The 14,930-nt window shown below is 40.1% G+C and overlaps 1 protein-coding gene across 1 annotated transcript in view; it reads right to left on the minus strand.

The window, feature by feature from the left end:
* serpine3 (serpin peptidase inhibitor, clade E (nexin, plasminogen activator inhibitor type 1), member 3) overlaps window positions 1-14,930 on the minus strand; it is a 71,481-nt gene that overhangs the window by 9,711 nt on the left and 46,840 nt on the right. Inside the window, exons 2-7 of the mRNA XM_028437073.1 lie at window positions 14,115-14,419; window positions 8,838-9,065; window positions 6,205-6,447; window positions 3,713-3,911; window positions 3,534-3,634; window positions 2,731-2,817 (exon numbers count right to left, since the gene is read on the minus strand). Of these exons, the coding sequence (XP_028292874.1) occupies window positions 2,731-2,817; window positions 3,534-3,634; window positions 3,713-3,911; window positions 6,205-6,447; window positions 8,838-9,065; window positions 14,115-14,379 (1,123 nt within the window). The 5' untranslated portion in view covers window positions 14,380-14,419. The remainder of the gene's footprint in view (window positions 1-2,730; window positions 2,818-3,533; window positions 3,635-3,712; window positions 3,912-6,204; window positions 6,448-8,837; window positions 9,066-14,114; window positions 14,420-14,930) is intronic.

A 14,930-nucleotide genomic window follows, 5' to 3' on the forward strand; every position in this document is an offset into this window, starting at 1 on the left:
GTGAGAGGCCACTGGAAACCAATGTGCGCACCGAAGCAGCAGCGTTGGAAGGAGCAGTCAGCCGGAGCTGAGGCTCGGAGGCTTCATGTGTCTTGCAGCAGTGAAGGACAGCACTCACTGAGCAGAGCAAGGTAAGAGCAGGGTAAGAGCTACCTTCACGACCTGGAGTGGCCTTAAGCAGGTGGTAGTTCTGCCAGCGTCCATCAACTGGAAAGAAAGAAAATCCCTTTTGCGGACAGTTAAACTGGTCAGAACTATCACGCGAGATAACTGAGAGGAGAAGAGGTTTTTGAATAGTGCACACCTGTCCGTGTCCTCCTTTTATAGCAGGAGGGAGGGTCTCCCAGCGGACTGTCATGCTTCACCAGCCAATCGGAACGGATTGATAGAACGGATTGCCTTCTCTCATATTACTGTGCTTGAGTATTTTTTTTGGTAAATTGTACTTTTACGAGTTATATTGCGGAATACTTTTACTTTTACTCGAGTAAATTTGTGAGAAACTATATATACTTTTACTCCATTACTTTTGCCTATATTTGTCTGAACAATTTCTCCGAAGCAGCTCTGGCTGAGATAGACATCGTTAACCAATTACAGCACGAAGGAGGTGTGGCCCACCTCTCCACGGCCCCTCTTCACCTCACTGCAATTCAAAAACATGGCAGAAGAAGAAACGCAGGCGTCTCCTCCAGAAAATGTGCAGGCACACCCATGGCCCCACATTCAGGCCCTGTTTGCCTTTCAAATGTCATATAATGTGCTTCCTACTTTGTCAGTCCTAAATGGTGGAAATCTTGACTTTTGAGAATTCCAAATCAAATCTCAGAAAACGTGATGGTAAGTAAGCTGAAATGTTACTTGTGATAGCAACACTAACTAGCAAATATCAAGTCAGTTAATCTATATACGCAGGTTAACACAACTGCTGCACAAACCACCTCTGTTGGTAGCATTGCTAAACCACCTATTAGCGGGAGTAGTAGGCTCAGTTCTATTGCAACGTAGGGGACACATATATCATATGAAACCTAAGGATTAAACAGATGCCAGTATATCACGCTAGCTTATCAGCAAGGGGATGACTAATGCTCCAAAGTTGGGCTAAATTACTGTGCTTTGCCTTGATGTTAGTGAGAATATTTCAGAACAAGTGTGTACACGGCATACAGGTTAGGAAAGTTCAGCTATTTGAATACACATACATACACACACTTTATTATGTTGATTTATTTTTTTTTTTAATGAATGTATGTAAGCCTCTCATTCAGGGAGTGATGCTTTGTTTTGGAAGTAATAAATTGCATCTCCTTGAGTAAGCTCAGGTGGTAGAGGGGTCGTCTTCTGATCGAGAGGTTGGAGGTTCGATCCCAGTCTATACGTATTGAAAGTGTCCTTCAGTAAGACACTGAATCCTAGTTGCTCCCAGTGGTTAACCAGCACCTTGCATGGCAGCTCAGTCCCATTGGTGTGTGAATGGGTAAATTAATTAATATTGTAAAGCACTTTGGGACTACTTCAGTGTAGGCATAAAAGCGGTATGTAAATCAACTCAATTTACCACACTGACAATCACTAGATGAGTGCTTGTTTTCTTATGGACTTAATATAACTGTTGATTTATGTTATGTTTGTTTAAAGTCTGTTATTAAACAATTGATTGATTCAAGCAAAGCAAAATATCTGACTGTTTCTCTCACCCATCTCACGTTTGAACAACTACAGAGTGACTTCACTCAATTTTAACAAAATGAATCGCAAGATCTTCTTCTGATTGCGTGAACATTTTAATAGTAACAGGGAAATTCTTAGGCAAGAGTTACTTGTTGTTAATGCGGCACACAGAGCAGATTCTGTAGGACCGTATGGTGCAAACAGAGAGGACAAGACTGTTTAGGATTTATTTCAACTGGTCTCCCACATGATTTCTTGCAGCAGTTTTCTGGTATTGCTCCTGTTTTCATGCAGTCTCTGGTTGTTTCAGCTGGTAAAAAGCTTTTAAGTTTTGTTTTGGAGAGTGACCGTCCAAGTAGTATCCAAATAAACGGATGACTGCTATGTTGCTGGAGTGAAGAAACTTTAACTTTAAGTGGGAAAAAGTGCCAGTACTTCCTTAAATGACCTGCAATCAGTCTGTCATTCTGAGGGGATAAGCACAACTTTTTAAACCGCTGAAATTTAGGACGACTGATACGATTGGGCTAATACACTTCAAATACTATTTTGTTGAGCTTCTGAGACCTACGTGAAATCATATGAAAAGTAGTATCATATGGGGCCTTTGAGAAGTGTTGAGAAGATTACTTTGAACATGTTCAGTCTACTGTACCTGCATTATTCAAATATGTTATGCTATGTTGAATTGTGATAACAGATAAGATAGTGCTTATTTAGTCGCATAATGGGGACATTTAGTTGTTACAACAGTAGATATACAGAAATAAGAGAAGAGAAAAAAGCGATAAAACGAGTAAGAAAGCAATATTAACACAATCAGTTTAATCTACATAAACATCCCAGTGTCAGGGGGTAACAGTGTCAGGCTTCTGTTAAGCTGCAAATTACTTTTTTTTAATGCATTTAAAAAAATAAATTATTATTATTATTACTATTATTATAGAGAATAATATATGTATTCATAGTCTATGTTGATATAGAATCATGAGGTTTGATGATGCTGCACAGTACAATGAAAAGATTGTAGATATGATCGTTTCTCTCTATGCTCACCAGTAGCAGCAGCTGCCTTAGTCCCGTCCTCGGTGACCTCCATCCTGACTTCATGGAAGGCGTCGGACACATAAAGACCTTCCTCCACTGCAGGAAGTAGAACACAGCTAAGAACCAAGGTGCATGTGGACACAGTGACAGAACTAGACTATTATGCAAGAGGTTCATCAGGGGGTTTGTGCAATGATAAAGGACATTTTTCTTATAAATCTACTGCTAAATAGCTTTAGCTATGGAGACCCACAATTTTCCCGTCCCTGTTCCCCCATTTTATTCTGATTCTGATAGGCTGATGATTATAGAGTTCTCATAAGTTAGCATTCTTAACAGATATTGATTTAAGGTACTAAATTCAGAAACATTTTTTCCAGACATAAAGCAACTATTCCCTTCTAGTTGTCAAAACAATACGGAATAAAGGCATTAACTTTTGACACTATTGGCACTGAGCTGTCCTACATCAACCATGTCACTCAAATAGGGTTTATATTGATAAAACTAAATCAATCCTTCAGATGGAATAACTGTCTGCAACTCATGCTCAGATTTACCTGCAACCAAGCATGAAAAGTAAACATTTTCAAAGTGCTTCTATTTAATGGATATCGGTATGACTTTTTTCATAGAATAAAAGTGTCGAAAATATAAGATGTCAAAATGGTGTCATATACACTTTAAACACCACCTGCAATGAGTTGGCCTTTAGCCGAGGTTCAATCAGGTTTTAGAAGTGGTCTGTGGTACCCTTGCTTTTCCTTTATCGCCATCCCTGTTTTGACATTATCCCAACCGGATGAACTGACCTGACATTCCTGAGAAATCAGCGGCTGTGGGACTGAAGGCATTACTGATGCCCATGGCGGGAAGCACTGATCTCAGGTTGAACCTGTTCTGCATCCTGAATCTGAAAACACCAAATAACAAGATTTTGTTGCCAACATCAATGATTCAGATCAATACCATATACTGTAATCAGTTTTACCTGGGTAGAAAAATGTCCATCTTGGTCCTGCGTAGACCGCTTTCCCAGGACGCTAGTTGACGGGCAGTAAGCTGAGACTCAAGGAAGGAGATGGGAGTCTTCCTCTCAATAGGCAGAATAACCTGCAGGCTCAGAGAGCGCCCAAGGTAGGGCAGCTCCAACAAGGTGTAACGTTGGTCATCTGATGTCCTAAAGTGACCTGCAAGCAAGAAACAGAGCATCAATATAGGACTGTTGAAGCTTCTGCAGGGTGTTTTTCCAAGTCAAGATTTTGTTTGTAGTTAGTTTTGTGTACGCTGTATTGTTCAGTTGTGGATTCTGTATTATGGGTTGTCCAGGGGGTATTGACAGAAGTTGAATAAATACATCCAGGATGAATAAGAATACAAGGTTAGACAAAGTCTGCTCAGCGCTATCTTGAATAAATTGGTTGCACATTTGCCAAGGCAGGATAAAGAGACGAGGCTTAGTGAAGCCGGTTGTGGATGTTTCAGATAAGTGCACGGTCACGGCTTTTTTAAGAAGACCATGAATTTGATCACAGAATCGCTGATGAAAGTATGGATCACAAACGCGCAGCTTTGTTTACACCTGCTGAACAACATATGAAGACATGAAAGACATGACATGGAAAAAAGGCAACAGTAGCGCTGCTAAAAAAAAGAGAGAGAAAGGCTGGCAGACAATAGCCAACCAAGTAGCCCAAACATGTAGAATTAATGAAACTGCTATAGTTACAGTAAGATGAGGTGGAGCTGATCACTTTATTAAATCACTCATTATTAATTTATTATTTTTTGATGTTTCTGATAGAACTGCCGCACACGTGACTCTTGCTCGGGTGAGGAGCTGAGATAGATATAGATGTATGTAGATGGTGCGCTAGTGCCCCCTCACACCCTGAGGTCAAAAGCTGAATAGGTTTGATTTCGGGGCCGTCCAGAAGTGAAATAAAATTGAAATAAACATTTTGAAATGACTAAATTACTCCAAAATAACAGATACACACACTTGGGGTATTTGGAACCTGTTGACAAAGTTTCAGGTCGAACTGGCACCGCGTCGGGGAGATATTTGTTGTTCTTGCTGAACTTTGTTGTTTTTGGAAGAAAAGTCCGTACAAGAAGCAGCTTTTGCGTGAGTGTCCAGAACCCGGAAGTGTGTAGCATAGCAACAGAGATGCTAAAAACACAGCACGAAGGACAACACAGCTGCGGGTAGAGGAGGTGGATTATCCGCGGTAGACGGCAAACAACTATATGGTGGAAGGATATATATAAGTATTTGCAACGTAAGAGGAACCGATAAGCGTAATCGACAGTCAAGCAAACAAACGATTAGGAACTGGATTACTGGGAACCAGTTTTCGATTCCCATCTCTACTAAAGGAGCACTCAATAGATAACGTAATCTTTTTCTTTGGAATTTAGAAAGAAGAAACCCAGACTCAACTTTTAAGATGAAACTAAATATGCCATCAATGTTCATAGTAGTTGGTTTGTTTGTTTTAGATATTAAAAGCAAGTCACAATCTTTTTTATCCAAGAGACATTCCTGTGTTTTATAATCATTTAGATATCAAAAGCCAGGAAGAGGCCACACCCTCTTCCAAAAGCACATTGTTGCTCTGCCTCTGGCCCCATAGTGTGTCTTTATGTGTTCGCGCATGCGCAGTCAGTTCTCCAAGATGAAAACCATTTACATAAAAAGGCAGCTCTCCATGCTGCCTTTGGAATTAACCGTGCTATGCTAAATGCTATACGTACGTTCAGAGTGCATTCGTGAATTGATACAGCGTGGTTACTACAGCTGCTACATTCTCTAGCTTGAAGCGGGATAACACTACTGGTAGGATGACAGCGATAGAGACGATAAAAAGAAAGTTTTTTTTTATCGAATTTTTATCGCTACCTGTCACCTCTGCTTCATGTGAGCGCAGTTTTCCCTCCATGCGGTGCGTTAAAACATACCTGAGAAACCAAAAGGCAAACCTTTGACTCAGCAATCTTCAAGACATGACAGAATTGGTGTGAGAAAGAAAGCATTCTTCTTTTTCAGTGACACATATATCTAAATGTCATTAGCATAGCAATGGAAAGACATGCCATGCTTTCTCAGGATGGAGCTCAGAGGCAATAACTACAAAGAAAAAAACCAGGGGCCCTAAAAAAAAAGCCCTGTGGAACCCCATACAACAGTGGAGCAGAGCTGGACACCGAATTTCCAAGCCTTACACTCACACTTCTGTCAGCCAGATAAGATCACACAATCATTATTGCCATTATTCTAATTGCTCTAAAATTCAAATGAGAAGCGTAAAGTTCAGAGTGGCCTGGAATGCAGCATCAGTATCACAGAAAAGCGGTGAAACAGAGAATAAGGGAAACCCTTTTTTTAATACATTATTAACTGGCCCATCCAGAATCAAAATTTCGGCACCGCAACTGGATGGATGAATGGGTGGATGGATGGATGGATATTTGCTTTCTTACCAAACCTAACCTCTGCAGCCTGGTACATCATGGGCACTTTGAAGGCGGTGCCGTCAGAGAGGATGAAGGGCAGGTTTTGTGTGTTGGTAAACTGAAACTGTTTCTGCCAGGCACCTCTGAAGGAGACAGTGTTGACCAGCGCTACCTGCAGGCGGTGGCCCAACCACTGTACTTCGGTCTGGGCTTCTCCTGAGCCTGAGAGCTCACCGCTGCTACTTCCTGCCTGTTGAGCCCACACCTCAGCTGCACAGGAACAAAACCACATAACACAAGTCAGTCCTGTTACATTTTTGGATCCAGGAATCAACCCTCTAAATAATGTTTCCGTAAACCAACATGACATCAAAATACCAAAAATCAGGGGTGTTTTTTGAATGAGGCCTCATTTATGAACCATTCGTAGGAACAGATGTGAGCGTAAAAAATGAGTATAAACATTCCCATGCAAAATATGGGATTAAAAAAAAAAAAAAACACTTTTTTTTCCCAGCTGATATTTTTGTTTGTGTGTATGAAGTACAATTGTTAATTTTTTTTTGTCCAACTCTTAACATTTTGTTGTAAAATGCAATTGTGCCTGTTCTTTATGGGTTGAAACCCGGCTACTATAATCTAATTTTGCTCTTGATTGAGAATGGTGATTTGTGACATTTTGGTGGCTTCATACTTATAAATCACTACTGATGGACCCGCTCCTCCTATACAAACCAGCACCTGTTGACACTGCAATCTGTTACGAGTAGATTGGATTAAGAGAATAGCTAATAGAGAGTATAGTAAGTATTGAGTAGGTAGTTAACATAGCATAGATTGTTATTTGGAGATTTTATAGTATGGAATGGACATGTCTTAACTGCTCCAGAAGCCCCACCCATAATCAAGGTATTTTTTTTATTTCCAGCTTTGAAAACCTCTAGGATTGGTTACTCTTTATGCACAACTCTTAACAATGCATGCACACGAAACCTAGTAAGTAGAACTATGAAACAACTAAAAGAATGGACTAAGAGAGTCTCTGTTCAGCAATGCCAGAATTCACACGTTTTCTGTTTCCTCTAATCATATAAAAGTTCTCAAGAATTAAACTAGTAAACATTTTGAATAATTGATGTAACGGTTTAAAAAACACAACTTTGACAAGTCAAACTGGAAAGCGGACTGGAAATGTGCATGCCATGACCTTTGCACTATTGAAGGATTGGGAGCTGTACGCTCCACAGGGAATACGTCTTCAAACATCGTGCTGCTCTGTTTAATGAGTGCAGGGTGGCTTATATTGAAAAAAATACAAATATCTTCCATCTTACGATGTAGGCTGAGCTTTATGAACACAGCATTAGAGTCGCAGACAATAGGTCTGTGCTTTAGTGAAGTAAAGTAAAATTTAATTGATTAATTATTATTGTATAATCTCACAAATGTACATATTAACAGCCATCAGCTATCTGTCAGCATTCCTTCCACCCTGCTTTTGTTGCAGCAACAGTGTTGTTTTTGGTCTGGATTATGGATTTTAATTCTTCATATTTTTTAAAAATTATTTCTCAATTGTGACTTAAGTTTCACAGCACGGTTTCTCAATGTCTGCGTTGGTCACACAAAGTAATCTCCACCCGTTTTAAGTGAGCGCGTACTGATCCAGGTTGGAAAACACTGGGTTACGGGAACATGTTGATGCCCTTCTTTGTAGTACAGCTGGGGTGGCGAATGTTTGGTCAGGTGAAATACGTAGATAAATATCCAAACATACTTATTCAGCTTCACAGTATAGGCCCTCTATAACATGTTTTGATGTGATTCTTACTGTAACCGGTTTATTCTCAATCGACCTTCTACCACAATTTACACAGAGCGTCCTATAGCTTTTTTGTCTAACTGGGACATGAGGGTTAAAGATAATATTGTTAGCTAAAGCTCACTGCAGGGGAAGATAATAAATAGCCATGGTTTCGACCCATAGAGGGAAGTCACTCTTACATTTTTAGAATAGAATATGCAAATTAAAATACTTGGACTAAAATCTCAAGAGTTGGATTAGAATCAATCAACAATACTACTTCATATCCATTTAAATATGTATTCAGCAAAAAAAGTTTTTTCGGGGGGTTTAGCTACTCTAAGCTTTATAGGAGCTGGGACACATTTTTGACAGCCCTGCTGCTTTTCGGTTTAACTATGTTCAAAAAGTCAATATTTACCTTAAAGATAAACATATTGAGAATATTTGCTATATTGTCTTACATTGGAAACAAATTACTAGCATTTTGTTGGTTTGGTTTATTACAAATGTTCCCACAACCATAGTTACAGTATATTTGTTCATTTGTCTCCTCGGGAGACTTTTGACTCCTGTTTTTGTGGGAGTCAAGTCCATTCTCCTGCAATCATCCTTTCAAGCAATGCTAGCTCACTTCTAGTATGGTATCAAGGCTGGCACACACTGATGAAGTCATCATAAAGAGGTCTGATGCACACTTTTTATGAAAGCTCTGCTTGTACTTGCTGCTATGTCAATTAAAAGTAATCATGTGATTTAGAAGCACTCGTACGTCTGTTGAGTTCAGACGGTCAATTATATATAAAAATGCAAAAATTTACTTATTACTGAATGTCAAACGGTAAGTTTAAATTACCCTGGTGCAGCCCTACACGCTGCGGCTGGCTTCGGATGTGGTTGGATTGGCTAAAATTGGCTCTCATGACTCTGTCGACGCCCCAGGCTGAAGCATGCTTTGTGAATTCAGTCAGAAGTTTGACTCCACTCTGAATGAACAATGTGCAGGTCTGCTGTAACCATGTACTCTGGCTGCTGTTACTGATGTCACCCTGCAAGTGCAACAAGAAGTCTTGGACCTGAACATCTGCAGAGGAGGACAGAAAGGACAGAATGTTTTTAATTGTAACAAACTATCTTTAATTTTTTTTTCCTTGGAAATGTGCAGAAAATCATCTTTGATGCTTTTTGACAGGATTCTCTCGTGGAACTGTCTCAATAAAGAGGTTTAAGATTCATATGAATCTTTAAGCCCTTTCGGGGTCCTCTTTTAGTTCTTTCCCTAAACTCTGAGTCAAAATACCCCGCTATGGGAAACTGAGTATGCGGTTCTATTACAGCTGGAATGAAGAGGGTCAATCAACTCCGAGTATGTACCATAAATTTTGAGTTACTCTCGTGCATGAGCGTGATGAAAAGCCATCATCAATGGAGCAATGATAATATGACCTACCTTGGCAACAGAAGAGAGCGATTTATTTCAACCCGATGAGTGAAATAGGATGGTGTGTGGGGAATATGAACCTATTGTAAAGGTACGTTCTCACTGAACGCGATTTCAGCGACTATAGTTGCTTAAATCGCCTGTGATGAGTTGCTTGAACGTTGTTTCGCTTTTTGGTCACCTCATCACATCATCGCTCCAGTGACAACCGGGTAATAGTGTGTGTCTGCGGAGCAGGAGGCTGCTCTGAGAGGCAGTTGTGGACCGTCAGGCCCAGCAAGGCCTTCTCTGCTGGCCTAAACATATACAGAAAAGTAAATGTATTTTTTTTCATAAATATTTTTAAATGAAATTATTCTCCCTGGTATGTTCTCTTTATGTTATATTATATCTTCTTGGTTGCACTGCTGCCAGTGTTATATATTATGATAGAGTTTTTATCCAATCATATTTCAGCTAGCTTGTGTTGCCAGGTTCTATGAAATCTGCCTCAGGCCTTCAGAATGAACAAAGTGGGCTCCTGCGCCTGCGCACTGTAAGTGAACAGACACAGTATGTAGCAATAGCCAATCAGTTCTCGAATCTGCGACACCGAGGCCACGTCGAAGGTCTCACACTGAAGTTGACATCTACGCATCCTGTGATTGGATAAGCACTCGTAAGAACCCGAAAGGTGGCTGTAAGGTGTAGCCTCTGATGAGCACTCATTCTCAGCATTGAAGATTCCTAAAACCTCTGCCAGAAACACGACCGGACAGACACAGCTTTCAGCATTAGCCTCTACGTCCATAGAAAAAGACTTACTCATGGACCTGAAGCGCACCGATCAACTGTACAACAGAGCCATTGAGGTCTTCTTGACAAAAGAAATAATAATGGAATTTACACAGAAAAACAGTAGAAGAAGAAGCATTGTCAGCGTGTTTCTGTTTACATCATGTGCGCCAATCATGGCGAGTCAATGCGAGAGCAGGACGTGCTTCTCAGAGTGGAAATACACGCATTATTTTTTTCTCCAAAAGATGCATCAGTGAAGCTAAGCTAACGCTGTGGCTGGATTTTAACGGACTGTGACTGTTATCCAGGGACAGGTCAGCCAAACTATTGCACGGTATGTTGTTGTAAATATGCAGCCTGTCGCTGCTGCTGAGTCACTGTATAACAGCAGCTCGTTAGCCTGATATGTTTAGCATTGTGTAGCTGAGAAAAATGCTGTGAATTAGTTTTTCCACATTTATTTTTATAAGCATTTTCAACAGCAGAATGTGCACCTGGAATATGCACAGCTTACTTTACATTACTGTGCTAAGGCTGAAAAATTACTGTTTTAATTTTGGAACTGCTGTTTTGTGCTTTATATGCACATCAATTATGCTTGTTTTATAGCAGTTGATCAACAGTGGATTATTATATTATTACTGCACTAATATGAAGCTGTATGGACACAAATGACCCAAAATAAATAATACATCCTTTAATTCTAAGTAACTCAAAAGTTACTTTTTGCAGTAACGCATTACTTTTTGGTGTAAGTAATCAAAATAGTAACTGAGTTACTTTGTGAATGAAGTAACTAGTAACGGTAACTAGTTACTTTTTTTCAGTAACTAGCACAACACTGATGGTAACCACCCGGAAGAGAGTGATTTATTCACCTTGATGGGTGAAATAAGCTGGCGTTTGAGGAATATAAGCATGTTCTAAAGGTGCATTCACACTGAAAGCACCTTCAGTGACTATAGTGGCTTAAATAACCAGTGATTAGCCACGTTTTTTGGTCACTTCATAACTTTTACTCTTCAGTGACGTGACGAGCGGGGAATAATATGAATATAAATGTGTCTGAGGAGACGTGGCAGTAGCATAGGATGGCTGCATAGAGAGCCCTCCCATTACACTTGCTATAAAGACAGTGACTGCCGCTTGATATCGCAACATTTAGATTGATTTTTAATGTAATATTGTCGCCTGAGTCATCTTGACGTTCAAAAAATGTCATAAAAAAGACTGAAGCGAGTTGCAAATCCGCGACCTACATTATGCTTCCAAGAGCAGTGTCATAATTCACTGCGCCACCATAACTTCAAAGTTACGTGATCTATTGATCAATTAGTATTACAGTATAAAACAACAATTGAGCCTTAAAAGTGGATTCATTTAAATTGTCCTCTCCCCTTTACATTCTCCACAGGTTTGTATCAAGGGAACTTTACTACAGACGCCAGTAGGCGTTTTAAATCAGATCAACCTCTCAGTGTCTTTTACTTAATACTCTAAAACAACGTAAAGCAACACAACATTCGATGATGTGAGCACGTCTGTGGTGTGTGATGTTACTAATGTGTGTCAGAGAAGAGTGTCAAGTCAAAGTAAAAAAAAAATGTGTTCCTTGACAAACGGTTTGCAGGTGGGCGGAGCCATGTAGAAACCCAGGGTTTCTTTGATAAAACCTGCCAGCGAGCAGGTTTAGTTCATGGACAATGTTACCATGGTGACATACTCAGAGAAGAACATACCTCACGTTTAAGTAATGGGATACTCAAAGTTTCCCTCATTTGAGCCCAAACATACTCAGAGTTTGAACCCCTCATGCATTCGCAATTGAAGGTGATAGTAGAAGAAACAAATAAAAAAATGGATAAATAGATAGATAGATATTCTTTATTCATCCCGCAGTGGAGCAATGTGCGTGAACGTGACTGTGAGTGACGGATGGGTGCTGATGGGCTCATTGCGTGCGTGTGTGTGAGACAGAGGAGAGATGGACATCCAGCATTTTTTCTCTCACACACACACACACACACACACACACACACACACACACACACACACACACACACACACACACACACACACACACAACTGGAGCCTTTTTTCATCTTCGCTGTGTTTTCTGTCCACATTTACTGCGGCGATGATCTCTGTATTTGTGTGTTTGCCGCTACTTTTCAGTCGTACTATTTTCTGGTACTAAAACATTTACCACAAACAATTCAACAGATTTCATTAATCGCATTGCTCCCCCTGCATACATTTATTTGCATTTCCTTCTCCCATATTTTTGCTCCGCCTGGGAATACTATGCATATTCATTAGAGGGAAACGCGCTAAATGGACTGAGGGCGCATTGGGAAGCGCAGCAGTGGCGCACTCCTGATTCCCAGGAATTTGTACTCCTTATTAGCGCGTGGAGTGAAGTTTGCACATGGTTTAATACCACTAAACCTTTAGTGAATCCGCCCGAGTGTGTGTGAGGCAATGTGCACTGACTTGGGTGTGTGTGTTAGCGTGGGTGTGTAACGGTGCATGCTGAATGAGCACACGTTTGGGTGCACGGCTGTCCAGGTTAGGTATTTAGAAGAATGAGGAAAGCTTCACACATTCCCATTCAGAAAGAACATTTGTTCAATTTACTAAAGTTTTGAAACAATTAAACTAATTGCACATGAAACTTTGTTAAAAATAATAATGAATTTATTTCCTATTGTTCCTGTTCCCATAGTTGAGCAGCCTTCTAGCATTTTCTAACTTTTTAAGGCTAAATATTAATCATATTTAGGCAGATACAACTAGTATTTACGAGTAAAAGTTAGGAAATATCTAATTTCAAGTGTTCATTAATGTAAATTAGTGAATATATTTGCTTAAATATTTGATGAGCACTGTCTGGGATTCATAAATAATTCCAAGTACCCCCTGCAAGGTTTTAAAGGACCCCTATTGGTACTGTTCTAGATTGCACCAAATAGCTTTAAAAATATAAAAGTTTCCAGAGGGAGACAACAAGCAGGAAATACGGGAAATGTCCCCTGATTTCATTTCAGAAATCTGGTCACCTTATTATGTGTTGTTAAACCATGTAAAGGCATTGGGTGCTTATAATGTAATAGCTACTCGTAAATGATCGCTGCAGCACTCTATGCTGAATGCAGTTTCACTGTGAGGCCATAAGTTAGGATGGCTTTGAATGAATGTAGGTATTCCCATCTCCAGAATACTACCTCTAAATCTACCACAATGCAGGAAATCAGACCCCCAGTAAATCATTTGTATGTAAGCTAGTAAGCACTATCAAATTTGTGGTCGATCCAGATTAATCTCACTCCAAGGTTTTATTTAAAGTTGACAGCTCTATTAAAATAGTTAAGGGAAGGCAATAATATTATGTAGCATACTGAGTGGACCAGGATGGAAGGGGGAGCCTATTAACTCTCTCAGCTCACACACACACAGTGACACAACTGGCATATTGTAACAAACAGGAATACATGTTTCCTAATTTTCCCTTGGTTGAAATGCTAATCACTTGTGTTTTTGTTTTTTAAACAACAAAAAAACAAGAAATGTTTTACCACAAGCTGAAATACTAATCTAACATTTATTTAACATTCACCTATGACTTGAATCTTTTTCAGAGGGTGATTTGGATCTGTTAGCTGAATTGCACCACCTTCTTTTGTAATCAATGAAATAAGTTTGTTGATAATCAAACACAGCGACCTCTCGACCCAGAGGCTGTGCTGCGTGTTTAATGAGCTTAGGGTTGGTTTGGAGGCAGGTATTACCGCTCCAGATACCAATGTGCAGCAGCAGCACCACCTGGCACCAACAGCACTGAGAAACACCAAAAACCCCTCTCTGAATGCAAGCTTCACCCATTTATCCATTTAGTCTTGGGAAAAAAGTACTCACCATTGACGTTATATCCCAGGCTGGCCTCCAGCTGAGCCAACGTGTTGCTCCTAGCACCAAGCTGCAGCAGTGCCAGAGACAGAGAGACGCTGGACGGAGACAAGATGAGGTTGGAGCTGTTCTCAGTCCTGATAAGCGTCTGGTACAGGCTGATGGCAAACCTGTTATGCAGTTGTCTCATGTTGTTCTGTAGGCTGCAGTTACAGTGGCTCATCTTCACTGAGCTCAGTAGAATAAAAAAGGAAGTCACCAACAGGCGACACATTTCCTTAGTGAGGTCCACAGCGATGATCCAAATAGCAAATCTTTAATAAAACAAACAAGAAAAGAAAATTTATTTAACTGGTCAAGTTTCAACATACATTATACCTATGTGATGAAATACACCTCCACACACCAAGGCGGAACACATTTTTTGTGCATAGTCAATAGTATTTTTTCTCCTTGTGCTTCGATTCAGGTATACATCGCCTAATCCCATAAGCTAAAAATCATGTATGATAGGAGAGTTGGAATCTATAAGTATAAGTGAGTATAACATTGTCTCTATATCGCCGTGCAACAGACTGGCATCTGTAAAGGGTGTACCTGCAAACACTGCAACAAGCAAGCACTGGAAATGGGGCAACGTGTCTGTGGAGTGACTGTATTTCAATACATCTGAGCACTAAAACGTCTTCTAAACACAGATTGAGACAGATCAACGAGTAAAAACAATGAAAATAATTCACCAGTCTCAAGTGCAATTTACGATTCTGTGTCTCTTCGAAGCCGTAGATACGAGCAGCTTCCTACATCGATGCCTGGCGCGCATCC

This window comes from Gouania willdenowi, chromosome 21, assembly GCF_900634775.1.
Source record: "Gouania willdenowi chromosome 21, fGouWil2.1, whole genome shotgun sequence".
In the NCBI taxonomy this organism is placed as follows: Eukaryota; Metazoa; Chordata; class Actinopteri; order Blenniiformes; family Gobiesocidae; genus Gouania; species Gouania willdenowi.